Source organism: Chiloscyllium plagiosum, unplaced genomic scaffold (genome assembly GCF_037043375.1).
Source record: "Chiloscyllium plagiosum isolate Xiang-an unplaced genomic scaffold, Cpla_swu_hap1 HiC_scaffold_3, whole genome shotgun sequence".
NCBI lineage: Eukaryota > Metazoa > Chordata > Chondrichthyes > Orectolobiformes > Hemiscylliidae > Chiloscyllium > Chiloscyllium plagiosum.
Genome location: NW_028270141.1, coordinates 47,743,593 through 47,764,551, shown reverse-complemented (window position 1 = coordinate 47,764,551; position 20,959 = coordinate 47,743,593). Strand labels below are relative to the sequence as shown.

The following is a 20,959-nucleotide window of genomic DNA, read 5'->3' as shown; positions in this document are numbered from 1 at the left end:
AAATTTATGGGGCTGACTATTACGTGGAGTCTACGTTTATGGAACTGAAATTCATGCTACAGTCCAAAATACCATATCTTTAGCAGAAGGCCAACTGAAGTCTAAACAAATTAAAAAACAATGAATTATGGTAATATGACTGTATTCACTGAGTGCTACAGGGGAACTGAGCTCAGTTGAGGTGCACACAAAAGACAGGTTGTCATCAGTCACTAACCTGATGAGTCTTAAACATTTGCACCAAATTGGTGTGACTTGTACATCAAAATACAATAATATGAAAAAACTCATTTCATCACTGTAACATTTATGTACTGGATAATATCAACTCAAATGTTGATCTATTATCTGTGAAGAATTAGGGTTGATTTTTACACTAGGTATATGGAAAATTACAGACTTTTTGGCCAAAACTAGGGGGTAAAACTTTTACAACCAGTATTTACAGTATTTCATCATGGGAATCAGGATTGTGGCTTGAAGGACCCTTTGAACATATAAAACTTGGATTTCTATGGAGAAATATTATTCACTAACTTCATGACCCCCTCACCCTGACCTCCACCTCTACACAACACAAATGATAATGAGTGAATTTAATTTTGTCCTAAACTTTCCACTACTGATAATCCTGTTGATATTGCACACCTCAAGATTTCTTATAGACAAATTAAACTCCCTTGGAGAAAGTGAGGATGCTGCCTGACCTTGTGCTTTTCCAGCACCACATTCTCAACCAAAATTTCCTTGGACTTCTCAAAAACCTGTGGGTTTGCACCATAAACTTAAACCAATTAGCATCTTACAAAGTCATCCACTCAGCTACTCAGTTTCTCCTCTCACTCTGTCCAAATTGATCATTTACCTATGGCTCTTTTGTAAAGATACAGAATTATAAAACACCCTAAGAGGCCACACAGACATGTGCAAAGATCAATCCAGTTCATTCCTCTCCTCAGCTTCTTCTGCTACATTTGCAACGCTTTTTCTTCACTATTTATTTTAGTCTGTGTTGAAATTCAACGGCATCATTCTTCACTCTGTATCCACCATCCTGGCAGTCACTTGATGGTCTTTGTTTCTTTGGCAAATCACCTTCAAATCTGCACTTTCAAGTTATTCATGTGTCTGCCACTGGAAAACTCAAATAAAGTGTTTTTAAATTTAAATTGTTTGTAAATCACATCCTTGAAAAATACAGTACTTGCTCTGCCGGACTCGATGCCCTACTTGGGTAGTGCACCTTTGGCATATCATACATTCTCCAGGACATTTGTCAATCTATTTGCAAGACTAATGGTGCGCACCACTATTTACGGGTAAATACCACAGCAGCTTCTGGTGAGATGACAGGACTAAAAGGTAAATATTGGTAACTATTTTCTTGATAAATGTAAGACTTACAAACTGACACTTTTACATTGCAATTAAATGATGTTATCTGGTCAAAGTGGATAAAGAAAGGAGCCACTTCAGAGCTTCCTCAGATATCAAAAACAGAAGTTCCCACTTGATGGGGAGTGTGAAAGAATGATAAAGATAACTGTAAATTTTCTTCAGGTCTTGCAGGAGTTCTGCTTTTTTGCTCATTAGTAATTTACTTAGTGGTTTACACGTCATTCATCTTTCTTCGTCCACCACCATCACACACTATTGTATTCTGCTATCACATTTGGTCATTTAATCTCCACTACCACTTCATCCTTGACAGGAATTCCCTTTTGTTCTATTACCCTCTCCATCCTTTCTCCTGGTTCAGCATAATTTACTAATGGTGAAATATGTAAATTCTCCAGTTCTGGTGAAAAGTCACCAACCTGAAGCACAGATGCTGCCTGACCTGCTGCTTATCCTCCAGTTCTTTGCCCAAAGGTAAGCTCGAAACAGAGCACAATAAACAGAACTGCTGGTTGGGCAAGGAGGGAAGTCCAGGATCCACAACAGCTGGAAAGGGAATACCGTGCCATGCTATTGACACCAATTTGATCCACATCAAACATCTATCTAACAAAGCCGCCAATGAGTCAGTTGCTGTGACAATATCGCTTTGTACACAAACCTTGAAGACTGGATACTAACATCTGAGGCTCTAATTTCTTTTTGTAACATAACCAACCAGAAGTCTCCCATACTTACCATCTTCTATTGGCATTAAGTGCTATCCAACATTTTCTAAGTTATGGAAGACAACTTAGTAAAGATGGAAAGAGTTTTGAAAAATACCAAAAGGTAACCATGACTTTGGAACCTTCTCAGCACTTTGTAAGCCTCAAAATAGAATGTTACTTTTGAGATCACATCACTCCAGTAGGAGCACAGAATGCATCATAATTCTAACCTTAAAAGTGTACTTCAATACTCTAGGTATAAAGTTCAAGGCACAAACTAATGTTCAGCTTTTTTTCCCCATAACCAGTGGTGTGTCGATTGTGGAGCAAAAATGCATAGTATCTAACCCCGACAGCACAAGAATATCAGAATCAAAACTAAAAGCGGGCAGATACCAATTCATTCGAACTTCTTTCATTTGGCTTTCTATCCATCAGGCTTGTCCAATATCACAGCTTTGACCTTTATTGAAAAGGTTTAGTTTAATGGATTTAGTACTCTATGACACCAAGCAATTCAAAGCCTAGGCAGGTAATCATGGACATATCCAGACAGCTTTTATTTATTGACAAGTGAGTTTTAAACCTACTGGGTTCAAGTAATGGTCTCTGGATTAATTCCACTATGCTTAAAAATGGAATGCAGCTGTGTGACTGATCTTAATGGAACAGCAAATGGTGAACAATTATGCATCCAGCAGCACTATAGCAGAGGGAGCACTTCAGCATTACAATTGGAAATTCTGTTCCTGATTACTTTCAGAAAAATAATCACCTTTCGCAAGTTTCCAAGGTAGCTAGAAACTGTGGGGCCATATTGCACCTCAGTGTAGAAGAAATGGGAGACAAAAGGGGAACAGTAGCAATTTAAATTTATATTGGGCTTTTAGCGGAAAGTATGTCAAAGGGCTTCACAGGAGTACAATCAGACAGCAGTTGACACTGAGCCAAAGACAAATGTTCAGAGAAGTGCTTGATTTAATTTGCACCTTAAAGAAAGACATTCAAGTAATTACAGGTTAGGCAGCTGAAACCACAACAGCCAACAGCAACATAGTGGAACCAGCAAAAGGTCAGAATTGGAAGAATGTAGATATCAGGGGTTATGGGGCTAGAAAAAAATTGGAGAGAGAAGGAAAGCCCACAGAAGGCTTTGAAAACAAGGCTATAACGGAGATTCAAATCAATGATACTTAATACTGAAACAATAATTACTTTGGGATTAAGCATCAAAAATCACTTCAATCAAGCATAAAAACCAAATACTTCAGAAAGCCAAGAGAGGATCTAATTGAAAACATTCAAGCCATGAGGTATCCAGAAAGAGTAAACAAAGAAAAAGAAGCAAAGAAGTGACTGGGGAAAAAAGTTTTCATAGTGAGGTTAAGATCTACAATGTACTTCCCAAACGTTTGAAATAGGCCAGCTTAATGAGGACTTTTAAAAAGGGAATTTTAGAGCTATTTGAGAAGGAATCAAGTGTTCAGTTATGGCAAAAAGGTGGGAGAACGGCATTAAGTGAATTACATGTTTTGAGAGCCAGCAGAAACTTGATGGGTCAAGCAACCTTCTTCGGCACTGTATCCATTCTGTGAAACAGCAGTTAATAGACGAACTGCTGTGCCAAACAACAGAATCAAACAAAGACTGACACCAACACTAGCACAGCATCATTTCATCAAATTCTTTCATTAGTTTGGAACAAATGCATTATAAGCTAAAACATTTGGATATATTTAAACTATCAGGAAACCTCTCAACACAATCAGATCAACAACAATGGGAGTAACTCTGTTGCTGTGCAAGAATCGCAGTCTGTGCAAATGTATGAGCACCATTTTCTTTTTGATTCTAAAAGAAAATTTTTTAATAAGGCTGAAATTAAATTTTAAAGATAACAGGTTATTCAGCCAATGGAAAAAAATTGATGGGGCACTTAAGGTTTTCACAATCACAGATCTGGATGATCTTCTAAAATGATTTTATTTCTGACAGCGAGAATCTTCAAAAACAACTGACACCACATGAAAGACAAAATGTTGGTGATTTTTAAATACAACACATGTAGCCTATGGAGAATCAGTATAAAGAATGAAGATATCTCACAATCATAAAAGGTTATAGCACAGGAGGCTGTTCAGTCCATTGTGATTTTGAGTACTTTGAAAGAGCTATCCAATATGCCGTGCGGTCCAGCCTTTCCCCACAACCTCGCAAATTAGTTCTCATCATGTTCATGCACAATTGCCTTAAATTCTGATGAAATGCACTTTCTGAAGTGTATTCCTAGCTAAGAACATTTCCAACTTTGTCTCCAGTGATTTTGCCCAACACAACCTTTGCTTACCACACAATTGCCAGAGGAAAAAAGGTCTTTCTCTATTGTTGCTCTATTAAAATACCTCATAAAACTTCAAATACCTCCAGTAGGTCTCTCTTTAAGCCTCTGTACGAAGGAGATGGTTCTACCCTCAGTGTGCATTCACGTTCGACAACATACAAATGAGAACACTGGCTAAAATGATGAAAGCATATTTCAACAGCAAAGACAGAATTCCTGAGGTGTTTTTCTCTTGGTTCAGTATCAACTGCTCTATGCAGTAATATTTGAACTTCAGATATAACAAGCTTGACTCTTAATACTGGACTCAAAACTGATCTTTGATCAATGCGATCACTTCAGCTGCTTTCAATTTCCTTGTGGGGTAGAGGAATTGTTGTAGGAACAATGAACCCAATTAGTTGAAGAGTGTGGTGCTGGAAAAGCACAGCCGGTTAGGCAGCATCTGAGAAGCAGGAAAAAAAATTGACGTTTCGAGCATGAGCTCTTCATCAGGAAGCCTTATCCTCCTGCTTCCCAGATACTGCCCGACTGGCTGTGCTTTTCCAGCACCACACTCTTCGACTCTGATCGCCAGTTGTTGCAGTCCTCACTTCCTCCTAATGAACCCAATTAGCTTTTTCTCCCCACACGCCCACCCCAGCATACAAATCATAATCATGAATCAAGTGCATAATTTCATTTACCCATAATGGTACTGTATTCCTTAATAGCTTTACAACACAGATACACTTTCCAGAGTGTTTCTCCCCAGCCAAGATTTGCCATAGATCTTTGCATTTTGCAACAACAGATGGAAAACAGATGATATTATGAAGTGTTCAGCCTAGATTCTGTAGTCATCATGGCAGGCTTCATGACCAACTATGGTTTTCACACCCATCCCTGAAGTGTGGATTTCTAACTACTTCACAAATTAAAAGCAGTTTTCCTGCAAGTTTCTCTTGAATTTGTTTCTAAAACCCAGCACACATGAGCCTGGTACTTGTTCTGTTAAGCATAGTTACTGAAGCCCAGTATTAGACTTGAAGGTCAAAATGTATAGATTTACCACCAATTTCCCTAAACGAGCAAAAACAAAATTGGGAGTCAGCTCCTGCAAACTGAATTAGAAACAGAAGTAACAGAAGAAAAACAACTTTCATTGTGACACACAACTTTAACAAGAGCACCAAAAAGATTTCTAATTTAGGCAATTTAAACTCACACCTTCAACATCCCCAGCAGCATACATACTCGATCACAATTAAGACAAAATGATTTAACACAATGAGTGGAAAACTTAGACATGATAAACAAAATTCCAAAGATCACAAGGTGTAAAGTTATTTTCTCAAAGTCCTTTTAAGTTTTTGCAATGATGCCATGTTGTTCGCTGCAAGGTGATGGAGGTTCTTTGATTTGATGGTTGATCAGGTGGACCTAGGCTTTTTTTAAGCTTTCTTGATTTCCTTCTGTCTTTTCACACTGACACACACACAGACACACACACACAGACACACACACACAGACACACACACACAGACACACACACACAGACACACACACACAGACACACACACACAGACACACACACACAGACACACACACACAGACACACACACACAGACACACACACACAGACACACACACACAGACACACACACACAGACACACACACACAGACACACACACACAGACACACACACACAGACACACACACACAGACACACACACAGACACACACACAGACACACACACCAGAGAGATTAATGTTTCCTGTTTGTAGGCTCGAGGTATTTCCTCTCTTCTGGAAATTAGTTGTTTTTAAAAAGTCTGCAGCTCAACAAGACAGCTTCGTCAGGCAACATTACCTTAATTCAAAATACTCCGTGTGACTCAGTCTCAAATTCTCCCTCTTACTCTTTCAAAAAGCAACATTACAGAGTAACCTCGATTATCCGAACGAGATGGCCAGGCAGTATTCCATTCGGATAATTGATTATTCAGTTAATTGATTCAATGTCTCTCCTCTGGGGCTTGGAGTTTTCTGAAGTTTCCTTTTTCCTCGCTCTGCCTGCCTTGCTCCCGGTCTCTGTGTCAGGGTTTGTTTCTGAGCAGACACACACTTGTACATAAGGGAAGATTCATCTAAATGTAAAAGCGTGAGCTTTCCGAACACAGACTCACTTTGTGAAGCAATAATAGAAGGTGCTGTAAAGTGACATCTGCTCAAGAACTCCAATGCAAGACCGCTTTGGAGTAAAATATCAACAAACACCATGCTGCCAAGACAATCTGCAGAAATCTATGATGTTTGGACTCATCAAACCCGTTCACGTATTTGATAATTTGGGTAAAAAAAAACTATTGGAATTTTATTTGTTATTTCAAGGTGCCTGTAGATAAGTGCGAACAGTCAATTCCTCATACATTATTTAGATACATTCTGAGATGGATATGAATCATCTTACAGACGGCCAGAAGGAACTTGCACTAATAAAGTGCCTGTTAGGACCTTTGAGCATCCAAAGTGCTTGTCAGTCTTTTTTTCTGGAGTGCAGTCACTGTTGTGATGAACAGATACTCCATTAACATGGTATATCAAGATTTGGAATTCTCGTTAAACCCACTCTTCCAAACCCATAGCTTATTGTGGCATAAAGCATCAGGCTGCTTATGGAAGCTACAGAAGTGTCAAAAGAAGCCAAAGTCATGTCAATTTGCCCATGTTATTTCAAAAAGTGACTACATAGATTTATTAGGATACTCTCAATGTTGATGCTCTAAATGCTAAGCTTTTCACGGGGGCCTCTAGATACTGGCGAATGCAAGATTTGATTAGCGCATTAACCAGGCAGCAAAAAAAAAGCAAGCTTGCACAGATCTTGCATCCTTTGAATTGAGCAACCACAGATTCAAACTAACATGCTTCATATACATGTAGACTCAGTTAACAAATTAGCTGTTTACAGGTCATGACTGACCTCCGGTCTTAATTTTCAATATCACCACACAGGAAAAGTCCACCTTCCCAGGAGTTCAAACTTATATGGCCCACATTCCAAATTTCAGCCGTCTTGAAAAAGGTCACATTTTTCTTAGAATGAAGACAAAAAGATTTCTGACTATAAATCTAAAAGGATTCATAAAAATAGCCATAGTCTCAGCAGAAGAGAATGCTATCTCTCATGAAAGAGAGACAACTGGTGGTGGTTTAAACTGAGAATCACCACAGCTGGGGGGGGGGGGGGGGAAGAGAGAGAGAGTGTTAAAAAGGAGGGTCCTTCATGATAACCTCAGTCAGTGCAGGAATTAAACCCACATTGTTGGCGTCACTCCAAATCACAAACCAGCTATTACCCAACTGAGCTACCTGACCCCCCTCAAATCTTAATATAATCTAGTAAGAAATCTCCCATTTAAGACCAATCTTTTTTTCCCCTCAGAGAATACAGTGCCTTGGGAAACCTCTTCCTCAAAAAGGAAATGGAAGCAGAGTCTGAAAATTTTGAAGGCAGAGGTGGATAGATTCTCAACAAGCATTGGGGTGAAAGGCAGCATCATGGAGTAACCAGATCAGGCTTGAACTTATTTAATGATGGAGCAAGTGTAGGGACTGTATGGCCTACTTCAGCTCTGAACTCGTGCTTTCATCTATAAAGAAAGGAACGAAATATTTCATTCTCCTATGCAACTTAACAGCAATATTTAAGCTCAAAGTAATGAGGATTACACCAAAGAAATAACAAAATCCTAATTTTAAAAAAAACACACCACATCTGATAATCTTGCATCAGAATAGCATGGTGTAGAACGCCATTTAGCCCACTGAGTCTGTGGTCTATCAGACAGCATTCTAGTTAGACCAACTTGCTCCCCATTGTATGCATAAATTGCAGTTGTAATGGTCCTCTCCATATTACAAATTGATTCGGGTACAGTGCAAGAGTCTTGAATCTAGAGCCAGAACCCAAGTCCTTCATTCAAATTCCAATTTCCACCACATGTCCACCCAAAATCTGCAATGTTTTAAACATAATTCAGCATCATAGGGCATGAATAGGATTTTGACGAATTAAGGGCCTCTTCTATACAGTATGATTCTAGAAATCTATGAATGGTGTTTACCCTACCGAATTTGGCTCATATCGGCAGAGAATACTAGGTCGAACTGCTCATGGTTACAGATCCATCACTAGTGGAGGATAGTCAATACTAAGGTGATCAGCAAATTACAGCACAGCATCATGTTTTTTTCCATAAGCATATTGGGAGCAGTAGATGACACTTAGTAAAAGGTCCTTGTGTACCACCTTTTAAAGACCATTTAAACTAAACATGCTGTCATCTCCTATCTGGTGCAGTTCATCTCAAATAGGCATTCTATCCACCTCAAAATTTATTGGAAGCAAGTTTTCTCCCAGTGTTGAAATTCTATCTGAAACAGAATGGCAACAATTTCAGTAAGTAGCTGTCTCGCTTGACAAACAAGGTTCGAGTTCATATCCCACTCTTAAAACTCAGGCACAATGTAACCTGACCTCATAATATGCTCCTAAGGAATGCTATACTGCTAGAGGTGCTGTCTTTCAGATAAAATTTTAAACAAAGGCTTTCTCTATTCTCTCAGATGGATGTTAATTTTTATACACTATTATTCTGAACCTCTGAGAAATGGCCCCAGAAGCTTGGACAATATTGAGTCCTCAAAGACACAAAACAGGTTACCTAGTCATGATCACATTGTTGTTTAAAAGGAGCTGTGTGTATAAATGGGCTTCTGCAATTCCTACATTACTTTTGAAATCTAACTTAGTAATTAGTTAATTCGCTGTACACCACCTCTGGGAAGTCCAAAGGTTTTGAAAGACATTAAATAAATGTATTAACACAAGTGTAATAAATTTATTCTTTATTGCTCAATGCAGTTCTTTAGCTACAAGTCTAGAGTAAACAGTTGCCTGCAATGACATGAACCCTGTGGGAAGTAATAACATTACTAAACTGAGTTTGGAGTAGGGATGGTCTATTTGGTTAATCTGTCAAGGAAGCAAAAGTGCATTTTTGCAACATTTCAATGTGCCGAGTGATTCCTAAAATACTCCACAATCAACCAATCCTTGGCCTCCAAAATGGAGTCACAATTACTTCAACTGTGCAACATGATGAGGAGTCTGGATCATGACTATGGCGTGGTTGATGGGAGCACAGGAAGTGGAACTGTTATGTCTACAGTGAGAGCTTTTCTTTACAAGCAGAGAATTAACTGCAATGGATGTAGTTGCAGATATTTCAACATGTTTATCCACAGCTGAGAGAGAAACAGGAAGCAGATTGAAAATAATAGTGTACAACCATGAAACAAACAGAGATGGGTTCCAAATGTAAGACTCAATTTGACTGGCAATCATGGCAATCTAGATTTTCTCCCTTTCAACAGAAATGAATCAAAAGGAGGAACTAGCCTGAAGTGGTAAGTCAGCATACATCAGGAGACTATCTAGTTTCAGAAAGCCATTTTAAACACAGATTAAAAATGTCAGAAACAAGAATGAAAATTCAGCTCTAGTGAATAAAGCAACTTTTGTTAATATCAGACTCGTAACCTTTCACATTTGACAAGCCACACATGAAGGCCTGAGGGGTGAACTTGGTCTAGCTTTTATGTACATTGTTCTTGAATGGATGGACAAAATGTTTGTGTACAGTCAACCCACTATTCACACCTCTTTCCTTTGAGAAATGCAATACCATCTTGGTACTTCCAAACAAACAACTGATTGTGACATTAACCAAGCACAGACTGGAGAATGTTCAGCCCTGAGGCAGGTCAACTGGTACTCCCTGCAAATTACTCATTTTCACCATTCTGAGTAACAAATTTTTCCCTGGAATTCCCGGAGTTCTTAACAATTGTCTCATATTTATGACCTTGAGTTTTGAATTTTTTCTACAAATGAAACATCTCTCTGATCACCAATTTCAAATTGCTTCACAGACATAAAATCAGTTCACACTTATCTAGAATAAAAAGGAGTCCCAGTTTCCATAGTCTTTTTGTTCTTTTATAATCTTAGTTCTGGTATCATCCCTGCAAATCCTTTATTGCCCTTTTGCCAGAGCTTCCATTTCCTTATTAAAACATGCAGACCAGAACTGTGCAGAGTCTACCAAAGTTCTATACAAGTTAGCACAACCCCTCTGCTTTTCAGTTCTATCCTAATTAAATGAATGCCAGCATCTCATTCAGAGTCATGGAGGCCTACAGCCCGGAGACAGGCCTTTTGGCCCAAACTGGTCCACGCCAACCAAAATGTTCATCCACACTAACACCATTTCCCTGCATTTGGCCCACGTCCTTCTAACCCATTCCTATTCATGTATCTGTCCAAATACCTTTCAAATGTTAGTGTACCCGCCTCAACCACTTTCATACCACGCTGCTTAAAAAAGTTACCCCTCAGGTTCAGTTTTATTCTTTCCCCTCTAACCCTCAATTCCCCAACCCTGGCAAAAAGACTGAGTGCATTCACCCTATCCATGTCTCTCAAAAATGTAATATAGAGGTGTACAAGACCATTATTTAATTTAATAATTAAATCTTTATTAATTTGCACTGCTATTCTTAATAACTTCTGAATCTGCATCAGACCAAAAGAGCCTTGACAATTTTTATTTTGTGAATGAAGGTTCTGGTATAACGATCAAGGGTCAAAGTTTTTTAAATTCAGAAACACCAACTTCCAAACTTTGTGAAACAGTCCAACTACTGTCAGTCAGCAGCCATTTAAGGCCTCTTTAGTTTAGAATATCCTCCAGTTCAAAGCTTAGCTACAGGAAGGAGGAGAGTGGTGGTCAAAGATAGTGGAGTTGGGAATGGGAAAATGGTTATAACCTAACCACTATGATATTCTGTATGTATAAAATTCAAACATTTAAATTAGACACAATGGACAAGAAAGAGAGATTCTGATGCTGATACCAGGCAGATAAACACCCCAGAAAAAAATGTTTCTTGCATAAACAGAATAACAAGTGCAGAAAAGCAGAAATCCTAATTGTGCAAGATAAGGAAAGAGAAAGTCTGAATTGAAAAGCACGCTTCTGCATACTCTATGCACTTTGATACAATGGAATTATGGTTTAAGTCAATCACTATGAACAATGAGAAAAGCAAAACAGTTGAAAACTGACAACATGCACGAGGCGGATTGTGTACTCACAGCTTGATATTCCAACTTGTTGTGCTTGAGAAATTCTAGCTGCTTGTTATGCAGTTCATTGAATCGGAAACGGAATACTTCCAACTCCTGCTGGATAAACCATCGTCTCAGATCTTCCCTGAGGAAGCAAGGTACAAGAAAGGGGCGGGGAGGGGAACAAAAATCAAATCAATTTAGTGCACTGAAGTTCAGATCTCAAGTAATCATCCCTGCGTAATAGATTGGGACACCTCCAGCAATAATTGCTCCTCCCAGAGTCTCAGGGTTGTTGAACAGGCAGATCCTTGACTCAGACTTAATGATATTGTATTTGAAACAAGGAACAAAAAAATGGAAGCATGCAGATATTTCTGGTTTATGTTTCCAAATGTTTCTTTTTAAAAAAACTCAAAGGAAAACTTGAACCATGTGGTGTTCTTTTGCAGGAAGCTGAATCTTGCTACTTTTGTGGGACACACTGGCACTAGTTGTTTGTTTTGGGGGGTGGGGGTGGGGAGAAAGAGGTGGGCTGTAACTGCCCAGAAACACTTAGGATCGATTATGGCAAGTAGCTTCTCAGTGAACCGAAAGGAAAGTGATCAGTTGTGACTCAGACTGTTAACTTTGCTAGCAAGCAAAATTGCTCTCTCCCTCCCTCTCTTTCAATTGGAAAAGAAATAATACTCAAATACATTGCAAATAGGAAATGTTTAAGTCAAGCCAAGTCTTAGGTCCAACACACCAACTACCAAATTAAGGACCACATATACCACAAGTCTCAGCGACTTGCAAATGAACATGTTTGGATTTAGAGGTGACAGAAACCACTTCACACAGTATGATGATTCACTCCTTCCAGGCCTTTATAACAACAGGACATGAGCACAGGAACAGGGATGCCTTGCTGATATTATACAGGGCCTTGGTGACAACACACCTGTATTATTCTGCACAGTTTTAGTTTCCTTATCGGAGGAAAGATGTTCTTGCAGTGAAGATTTATCATACTAATTGCTGGAATGGTAGGCCTTATGTTTGAGACAGGAATGAAGTGGTTAAGGATTATACTTTCTGGAGTTCAAAGAATTGGGGTGTTGGTGGGCAGGGGGGAATCTCTCAGATTTGATGGATGCCTCTTTTGCTCCTCCAAGACCTTCTGTTCTTGAATGTCCTTATCCAAATTCCTTGCTGAAAACACACGGCAGTTGGCACATTAATTGTTCACTCTTTCACTCAATGGTACGAGGTAACAGCTCATAGTAAATGGTGGGGAGAGAATAACTAGCTAGCTTTCTTCTGTGCCTTCGCTGCACAGAGACTTTCCTCTTTGCAGTCTGGAGGTTTCTACTCTTGCATTGTTTATTCATACTCTAGAGTTGTCATCATACTTCTGGCCTCCACAAACCAAATCAACAAACTCTCCCTGGATGAAGCTTAGTCTGCACATACAATCAACGCCATGGCATCTTAGACACCTTTCCTCACAGCTTGAAGCAAGCAACAGTGCAGATGCAACTCAATGGAGTTACCAGCAGCTTGATTGAGAAGTACAGGATTACCTTCCACAGTCCTTAATATTAAAAAGTACTTCCCCATTTAGGTCCACAATCCAAAAGGGAAAACATAGAAGACCTGGCGTCTCTATTTGCCTATTAGTAACTAGTCACATTTTTGCCACAAGTTTGAGGATATGCTGGTTATAACAAGTAAGTGTCTAAACGGTTTTCTTGAAAAGGTTCCATTATTCATTGATGAAACCTGCTGAGAGTTTATTTTCTCTTAGACAGTGTTCACAATCAGGCAGTGACCATCCTGAAGATTCAATTGCTCTATTTCACACTTGTGACACCTAACTGAATTGTGGGGCTGGTTTCTGACACACTCTCCAACAGGGTCATGACAACAGAACTTTGGACACCGAAATAGATTCCCCATGCAGTAAAGGAATCCAGAGGACAGTGGTTGCTTTTATAAAAGTTTGTCCCAAGAGGGGGATGTTGTAGCAAAGAGACAGGGTTGATACCATAAAAGGATCTATAAACAAAGATTAGAAGTTGAAGGATTGTTTAACCAGAATAATTTAATTTAGGCAATAGATAAGCTGGACATTGACCCAAGTTTGGCAAGGGGTAGCAATCTTTGGAAATTAATTCTGTTTATTGAGCAATATCTGAGGAGATTGGAGAGGGGAAGTCTGCCCATAACCATACAAATTTCACAAAGAACAAGATGCATTAAAAAAACATTTTCCTATCAAATACCAAACTGCCGGTCTCTCTCCACATACACCTGATGGTTAATTTGATTTTAAAAGTCACCACAAATCTGGGACAACCCACTGAACCACGATTTGTAAAATCCTACTAACTCATGTGTGATCCCACAGCACCCTCTGGTGGTTTTTCGATTTTGTTTAAATAATTTGAATTACTTCTTTGCAATATCTTGTACGTTTATTAACATGGAGTATTCCTGTGAATCAAATGTTATGCATATGGAATTTGAAAATGGATGTGTCAGGATCCCCACATTTTTCAAGCCATAAAAGAGTCACAGTTTTTAATAGACCACTTCAAAAGGAGTTCTGCAGGTTTCACTTACGACTGGCAGTAAGCAAGACGCAATATGAAATGCGAGATGTGATCTTTCCTTCTTATTTCATACTCATCCAGCTTCTCTTCACTTGAAACCTGGAAAAGCAGGGAAAGAACAGGACATTGAATTAATCTCAAAATAAAACAAAATATAAAAAATGCTGGAGAAACTCAGTGGGTCAGTCAGCATTTGTGGAGAGAGAATCAGACTTATTGTTTCAAATCCAAATAACCCTTTTGCAAAACTGTTCTGAAAACTGGCAACACCAACTGTTTTACTCTCCTTAGATGCTGTCAGATCTGCTAAGTTCCTCCAGCAATGTCATTATTTCAGATTTCCAGGATCCACAATATTTTCCTTTATAACCAAAATAAAACAGCGTTATTACCAAAATCATGAAATGAAAACAGCTAGACAGCACAGGCAGGTTTACAATAGGAATTAAAAATCATGATCCTAAGATGGGTGAAATAGGACAAATTAAAATTCAAGAAATTTTCTCCTTAGAGCAGAGAATGGCAAAAGAAAATTTATTCGAGGTGTTCAAAATTATGAAAATATTTAAGTATGATAATTAAGATGAATCTTTCCCTCCAAGTCACACACTATCCTGACTTGGAAAGATATAGCTGTTCCTTTATCATCATTGGATCAAAACCCCTTTGTAACAGCACTATGGGTGCACCACATTCAAGGACAGAAGCAGTTCAGTAAGGATGAGTATCACCTTGTCCAGGGAAATAAGTGTTGCCCTAATTAGCGACAACCACATCCATGAATAAAATCAAAGTTGGCCATTCTCAAAAAAGGCACCACAATTGTTCTTTTTGTCCCTTCCATCAGCCAATTGCAATCCAGTTCATTCTTAAACCCTTGAACATTACCTATCGCCTTTAGTAATCTATTGCATACTTCACACTAAATGATGCATTCACCACGACTTTCCTCAGTTCCTGCTGTAAGAAATGGGAAAGTGTGTTGTTTTTGCAGAAATAGAAAAGCAAGAGAGTGTATGTGCAGAAAAGGGGGACAAGAAAAATATCAGCTAAGCAAGCATTAGGGAAGTGTGTCTTTATCTTTAATGATAAGTAAATACTAACTTTAGTCAGAATTATTAGGGTAAATAATTGAATAGTAGTCTCAGCAAAATAGCTGAGACAGCTGAAACGCATAAACCAAGCATGAAAAGATACATTGTTAAAACGTATGTTCAAGAATGGAATGTACCGATGAACAATGGAAGATGTTACAAGCAAAGTAAAAGAACATCAAGATACAAGTTTAGCCTTATGTCAGCACTTAGAGGGAAAGATTGCCAACTTGGAGAGAAGGGGGCAATAAGAGTGGAGCACAGATGGGCAGTGGCAGAATACTAAGAAAAATTGAGTAATGGAAGAGTCGGGAGAGGTGACTTCACACAGCTCAAAAGTATAACTTTGTACTAGTTTGAATGTTTATTGCTCATTTGCTTATGCAATTGAAGCCCTTACTTGCAAGTTTGTAATAAATTGTCTTGTTTCCAGATTTGTTGGTCTCATCGAAATTTTATTAAGTTTGTTTCTAACACTGCCTACTGAACCCACTGATCCCGCATGGACTCCACACCTCCAGAAACAGTTCTCCATCCGGATCCTCAACTCCAAACTTGCAGCCATGCTCCATCACCTATGCTCCCTGCATTCAGCCCTGGCCCAGTTCAGAACGACACTCTTCCAGACCTGCAAAGGACCCTTGCTGTTTTTCATCCTTAGAAGACTTCACACACTCAATGCTTTTTCTCCACCATATTGGACATCAAGGAATGCAAGTGCACCAAACTTTCATGTACTAACCTCCAAACTCGGGATTCCTCAATCATCTCAGAAGCTTCTGCTGGCCTCTGGAACCACACAGACACTAACCACCTGACCACTCCAGTCACCACCACGCAATGAACTATGACATCATTCCACCCCACCACTCCACAGACTGCAGCCACTGCCAACTGTGACACCTCTGCAATCGCCAGCAAGACAACCACCTTCGTGACCACCACAAGATCCACCACCACCACGTCACTTCTGCCCCTGTATTTGCCGCCGCCTCAGTCACTTCTGCCCCCACGTCACTCACCAGAACACTGCCGACGACATCACAAACGTCACGTGCTACATCACGTCTGCCCCCATGTGGATGCCACTGAAGACACCACTTCTGCCCCCCAACCCCCAAGGTGAGTGTCACTTCCTTTTGGTGACATCATTCAAGATCCAGTAACCACACCCACACCAGAGAGTTTCCGCACCCCCCTCACACCAGGTCCTAGGTCCTAGCTCCCAGCCCTACTGAGTTTCTACCCCTCCCCAGACCTCTGTCTCACTGAAGATGAACGATCAGTCCTCCGTAACAGCCTCACCTTCATCCCCTTACACTCTTAGATCAATGAATTCAACACGCATTGTGACAAACTCTTCTTCCACCACCTCCAGGCTTCCTTTATCTATAAAGGAGTTCCGCTCACCCTCCGAGGACTCCTTCTCCTGCCTACAACACATCTCATCTACCGGGGCACCCCGCGCTGGTCTGTTACTCACCCTCGATCACCTCATTTCCAATTGCTGCCATGACATTGACCGCCTCAACCTGTCCACGTCCCCTCACCCACTCAAACCTCTCACCCTCACAATATGCAGGCCTCCACCCGCTCTGCTCCAACCCCAACCTCACAATCAAACCAGCAGACATAGGCCGTGCGCAGTGGTAGTTTGCCACACTGACTGAAGCCAGGCACCAACTTGCTGACACCTCCTACTACTGCCCCCTCGACCACGACCTCACCTCTCATCACCAAACCATCATGTCTCAGACCATCCACAACCTCATCATTTCAGGGGAATCTCTCACCACTAGCCTCCAATCTTACAGAAACGGGTGGTACGGGGTTCCTGGACTATCTCCTACCCAAAATTCACAAACTGACTGCCCCGGTCGACCCACTGTCTCAGCATGCTCCTGCCCTAAACTTATTTCTGCATACCTTCACACCATCCTGTCCGACTTGGTCCAGGAACTCCCCACAAATCCACACCCTCCACGACTTTAGTTTTCCCAGCCCCCAGTGCCTCACTTCATCATGGACATCCAATCCTTCTACACATCTATCCGCCACGATGAAGGCCTCCAAGACCCCCATTTCTTCCTCTCCTGCCGACCCATCCAGTACCTTTCCACTGACACGCTCATCTGATTGGCTGAACCCGTCCTCACCCTCAGCAATTTTTCTTTCGAATCCTCCCACTTCCTCCAGACCAAAGGGGTAGCTATGGGGACCTAAATGGACCCCAGCTGTACCTACCTCTTCATTGGGCATGTGAAACAGTCTATCTTCCGCAGCTACACCAGCACCATTACGCACCTTTTCCTCCTCTATGGCGGTCACTGTATCAGCACCACCTTATGCTGGCTCGAGTAGGTTGAACAGTTCATCAACTTCACGAACGCTACCCACCCTGACATCAAGTTCACCTGGACAATCCCAGACAGTTCCATCCCTTTCCTGGACCTCTCCATCTCCAGTGACTGACTCAACATGGACACTTCCTACAAACCCGACTCCCACAGCTACCTGGACTACAGCTCCTGCCCCCTTATTCCCAATTTTTCTACCTTTGCTGCATCTGCTCCCAGGAGGACCAAACCCACCCCCCACCACCACACCATCCTCACCTTCCACCCCAACATCTGGAGACATCACATCATCCTCCGCCATTTCCGCCACCTATAAACAGACCCTCCATCAGGGATATATTTCCCCCCCCCCCACCCCTACCTGGATTCCTGACAGACCATTCCCTCCGCGACCCTTCTTTGTTAGGTACATGCCCCCAACCAACCCACCCTCCACTCCTGGTACCTTTCCCTACCACCGCAGGAAGTGCAAAACGTGCACCCACACTGCCTCCTCAACTTCATCCATGTCCGACAGAGATTCACCTGAATTTCCACACACTTCATCTGCTGAGTCCATTGCTCTCAATTTGGTTTGCCTCTCTCGGAGAACATCTGTGAACAGCGCCAAACAACCCATCGCCCTGTGGCCAAACACCAACTCCCCACCTTGGGCGTGCAAGTCCTGGGCCTCCCCCACAGTCAAAATCTAACCATCTGATGCCTGGAGGAAGAACGCCTCATCTTTAGCCTTGGGTCCCTCCAACCACAGGGGATCAATGGGGATTTCACCAGTTTCCTCATTTCCCCTCCCCCCTCCCCCTCTCCTCCACCTTATCCCAGATCCATCCTTTCAACTCAGCACCACCCTCTTGAACTGTCCTACCTGTCCATCCTCCTTTGCACCTATCCAGTCCAACGTCAACTCTCCTGCTCCTCGGGTGCTGCCTGACTGGCTGTGCTTTACAAGCACTACACTCTTCGACTCTGATCTCCAGCATCTGCAGTCCTCACTTTCTCTTAAACTCAGCAAAGACCCTAATTTTGCCAAATGCAACCCCCTGCCAAAACTCTGAACTGAGTGGGACTCACCACCAACCCCTAGCAGGATAAATGAAAGTAGCTACTTTCAGGTGGGTATCAGGGTCAGCAGCAGCAGCACCTCTAGGGCTCACTTGAGGAAAAGACAATTCAAAGAGCACAAAATTGGCTAGCAGAACTTTAGAATCCCGTTAAACGGGGGGAAATCTCTCATCCATAGTTGTTCACTAGAGAGGTGAGAACATGGAATTACATGAGATAGGTAGCAGTCTAAGTGAATAACATGTAAACCTTTAAAGGGAAACTAGAGAAACACAAGAATAACAAACTGAAAGGATATACAGCTAGATTGCAGAGGGAGAAGAGAAAATAACAGCAGGATGATAGTGTGGAAGAAAAGCTTCAGTTAACAAGAAAATCTCTAAATGGTATACTATAATCAGATCATTCTGTCGCACAAATTTAAGGGGAAATACTTGAGGAGGCATTTGATGATTAGAGTAGATTAAATTAGATTACTTACAGTGTGGAAACAGGCCCTTAGACCCAACAAGTCCACACTGACCCTCCAAAGAGCAACCCACCCAGACTCTTTCCCCTACATTTACCCCTTCACCTAACACTACAGGCAACTTAGCATGGCCAATTCACCTAACCTGCACATTTTTGGACTGAGAGAGGAAACCCGAGCACCCGGAGGAAACCCAAGCAGACATGGGGAGAATGTGCAAACTCCAGACAGTTGCCTGAGGCAGGAATTGAGCCCGAGTCTCGGGCGCTGTGAGGCAGCAGTGCTAACCACTGTGCCACCGTGCCGCCCAACTAAAAGTAACCCAGTTACTGATTGACAGTAACTAAGCCAATTCAAGTTAGGCTTTAGCTCATTTACCCCAAGGCCTCACTTGGCCAGAGTCAAATTCTACTCAGTAATATCACTATGAAGCACTGTGGCTGTTTAACAATGTCATTATATCAAGATAAGTGATCCCATCAAAAAGGAGCGTGAACAGCTGAATAAAGCAAGACATGGCAGGAGTGGCACAAAGTGAATAGCTCTTTCAGGAAGCTAGCAACCGGAAAGAATGGCCTCATCCAAGGCAACATCAGTACGATTCCAAGTGAGAAATCTAGAACAGCATGGAGAAAGCCAAGGGTGAAATACCAAACACAATGATGCTGATTTCTTTTATTAAAGAACCCTAATACATTGTCAATACTTACTCTGTAAGGAAATCTCAGTTTTCGAAACTCAGCTTCCAGTTTCTTGTTATAGGACTCTGACGCCCTGACGTAGCTAACACCAAGTGTTTCGATACATTTGAGAACTAGGAGAGAAAAAAATGCGCTGGTGATGATAAACATTGAAGCTGTCCAAGTCTGTGACTAAAGCAATTCAAGCAATTCAAACACCAGGGGTGTGGGAGGGAGACGAGAGAGACGAGAGAGGGGAGAGAGACGAGAGAGGGGAGAGAGACGAGAGAGGGGGAGAGAGACGAGAGAGGGGAGAGAGACGAGAGAGGGGGAGAGAGACGAGAGAGGGGGAGAGAGACGAGAGAGGGGGAGAGAGACGAGAGAGGGGGAGAGAGACGAGAGAGGGGGAGAGAGACGAGAGAGGGGGAGAGAGACGAGAGAGGGGGAGAGAGACGAGAGAGGGGGAGAGAGACGAGAGAGGGGGAGAGAGACGAGAGAGGGGGAGAGAGACGAGAGAGGGGGAGAGAGACGAGAGAGGGGGAGAGAGACGAGAGAGGGGGAGAGAGACGAGAGAGGGGAGAGAGACGAGACGAGAGAGGGGGAGAGAGACGAGAGAGGGGGAGAGAGACGAGAGAGGGGGAGAGAGACGAGAGAGGGGGAGAGGAGACGAGAGAGGGGGAGAGAGACGAGAGAGGGGGAGAGAGACGAGAGAGGGGGAGAGAGACGAGAGAGGGGGAGAGAGACGAGAGAGGGGGAGAGAGACGAGAGAGGGGAGAGAGAACGAGAGAGAGAGAAATTCCACATTGAACTCAAACAAACATTGTCTGGAAGAAGTTTTGTTTCTACTAAATTTGAGCCGAATTCAGAAACTATTGCGAAATGAAGTTAGTAGCTAGGAGACAACAGCTTGGTCAGTATGAACAACTTTAATAATGCTAACTCCCCACAGCCCTCGGCTATATAACCTGTAGTTACCAACATGCTAACAAAATCACAGAATTGATACAGTGCAGGATTTCAATCAGACCACCATGTCTGCACCAGCTGTCTGAGCAATTTAACTCAGTGTCAAA

At 41.7% G+C, this 20,959-nt stretch overlaps 1 protein-coding gene across 1 annotated transcript in view; it reads right to left on the bottom strand.

The window, feature by feature from the left end:
- Positions 1-20,959, bottom strand: part of prim2 (DNA primase subunit 2) — a 212,204-nt gene that overhangs the window by 172,392 nt on the left and 18,853 nt on the right. The window contains exons 2-4 of the mRNA XM_087975924.1: positions 19,917-20,020; positions 14,235-14,323; positions 11,655-11,772 (exon numbers count right to left, since the gene is read on the bottom strand). Of these exons, the coding sequence (XP_087832050.1) occupies positions 11,655-11,772; positions 14,235-14,323; positions 19,917-20,020 (311 nt within the window). The remainder of the gene's footprint in view (positions 1-11,654; positions 11,773-14,234; positions 14,324-19,916; positions 20,021-20,959) is intronic.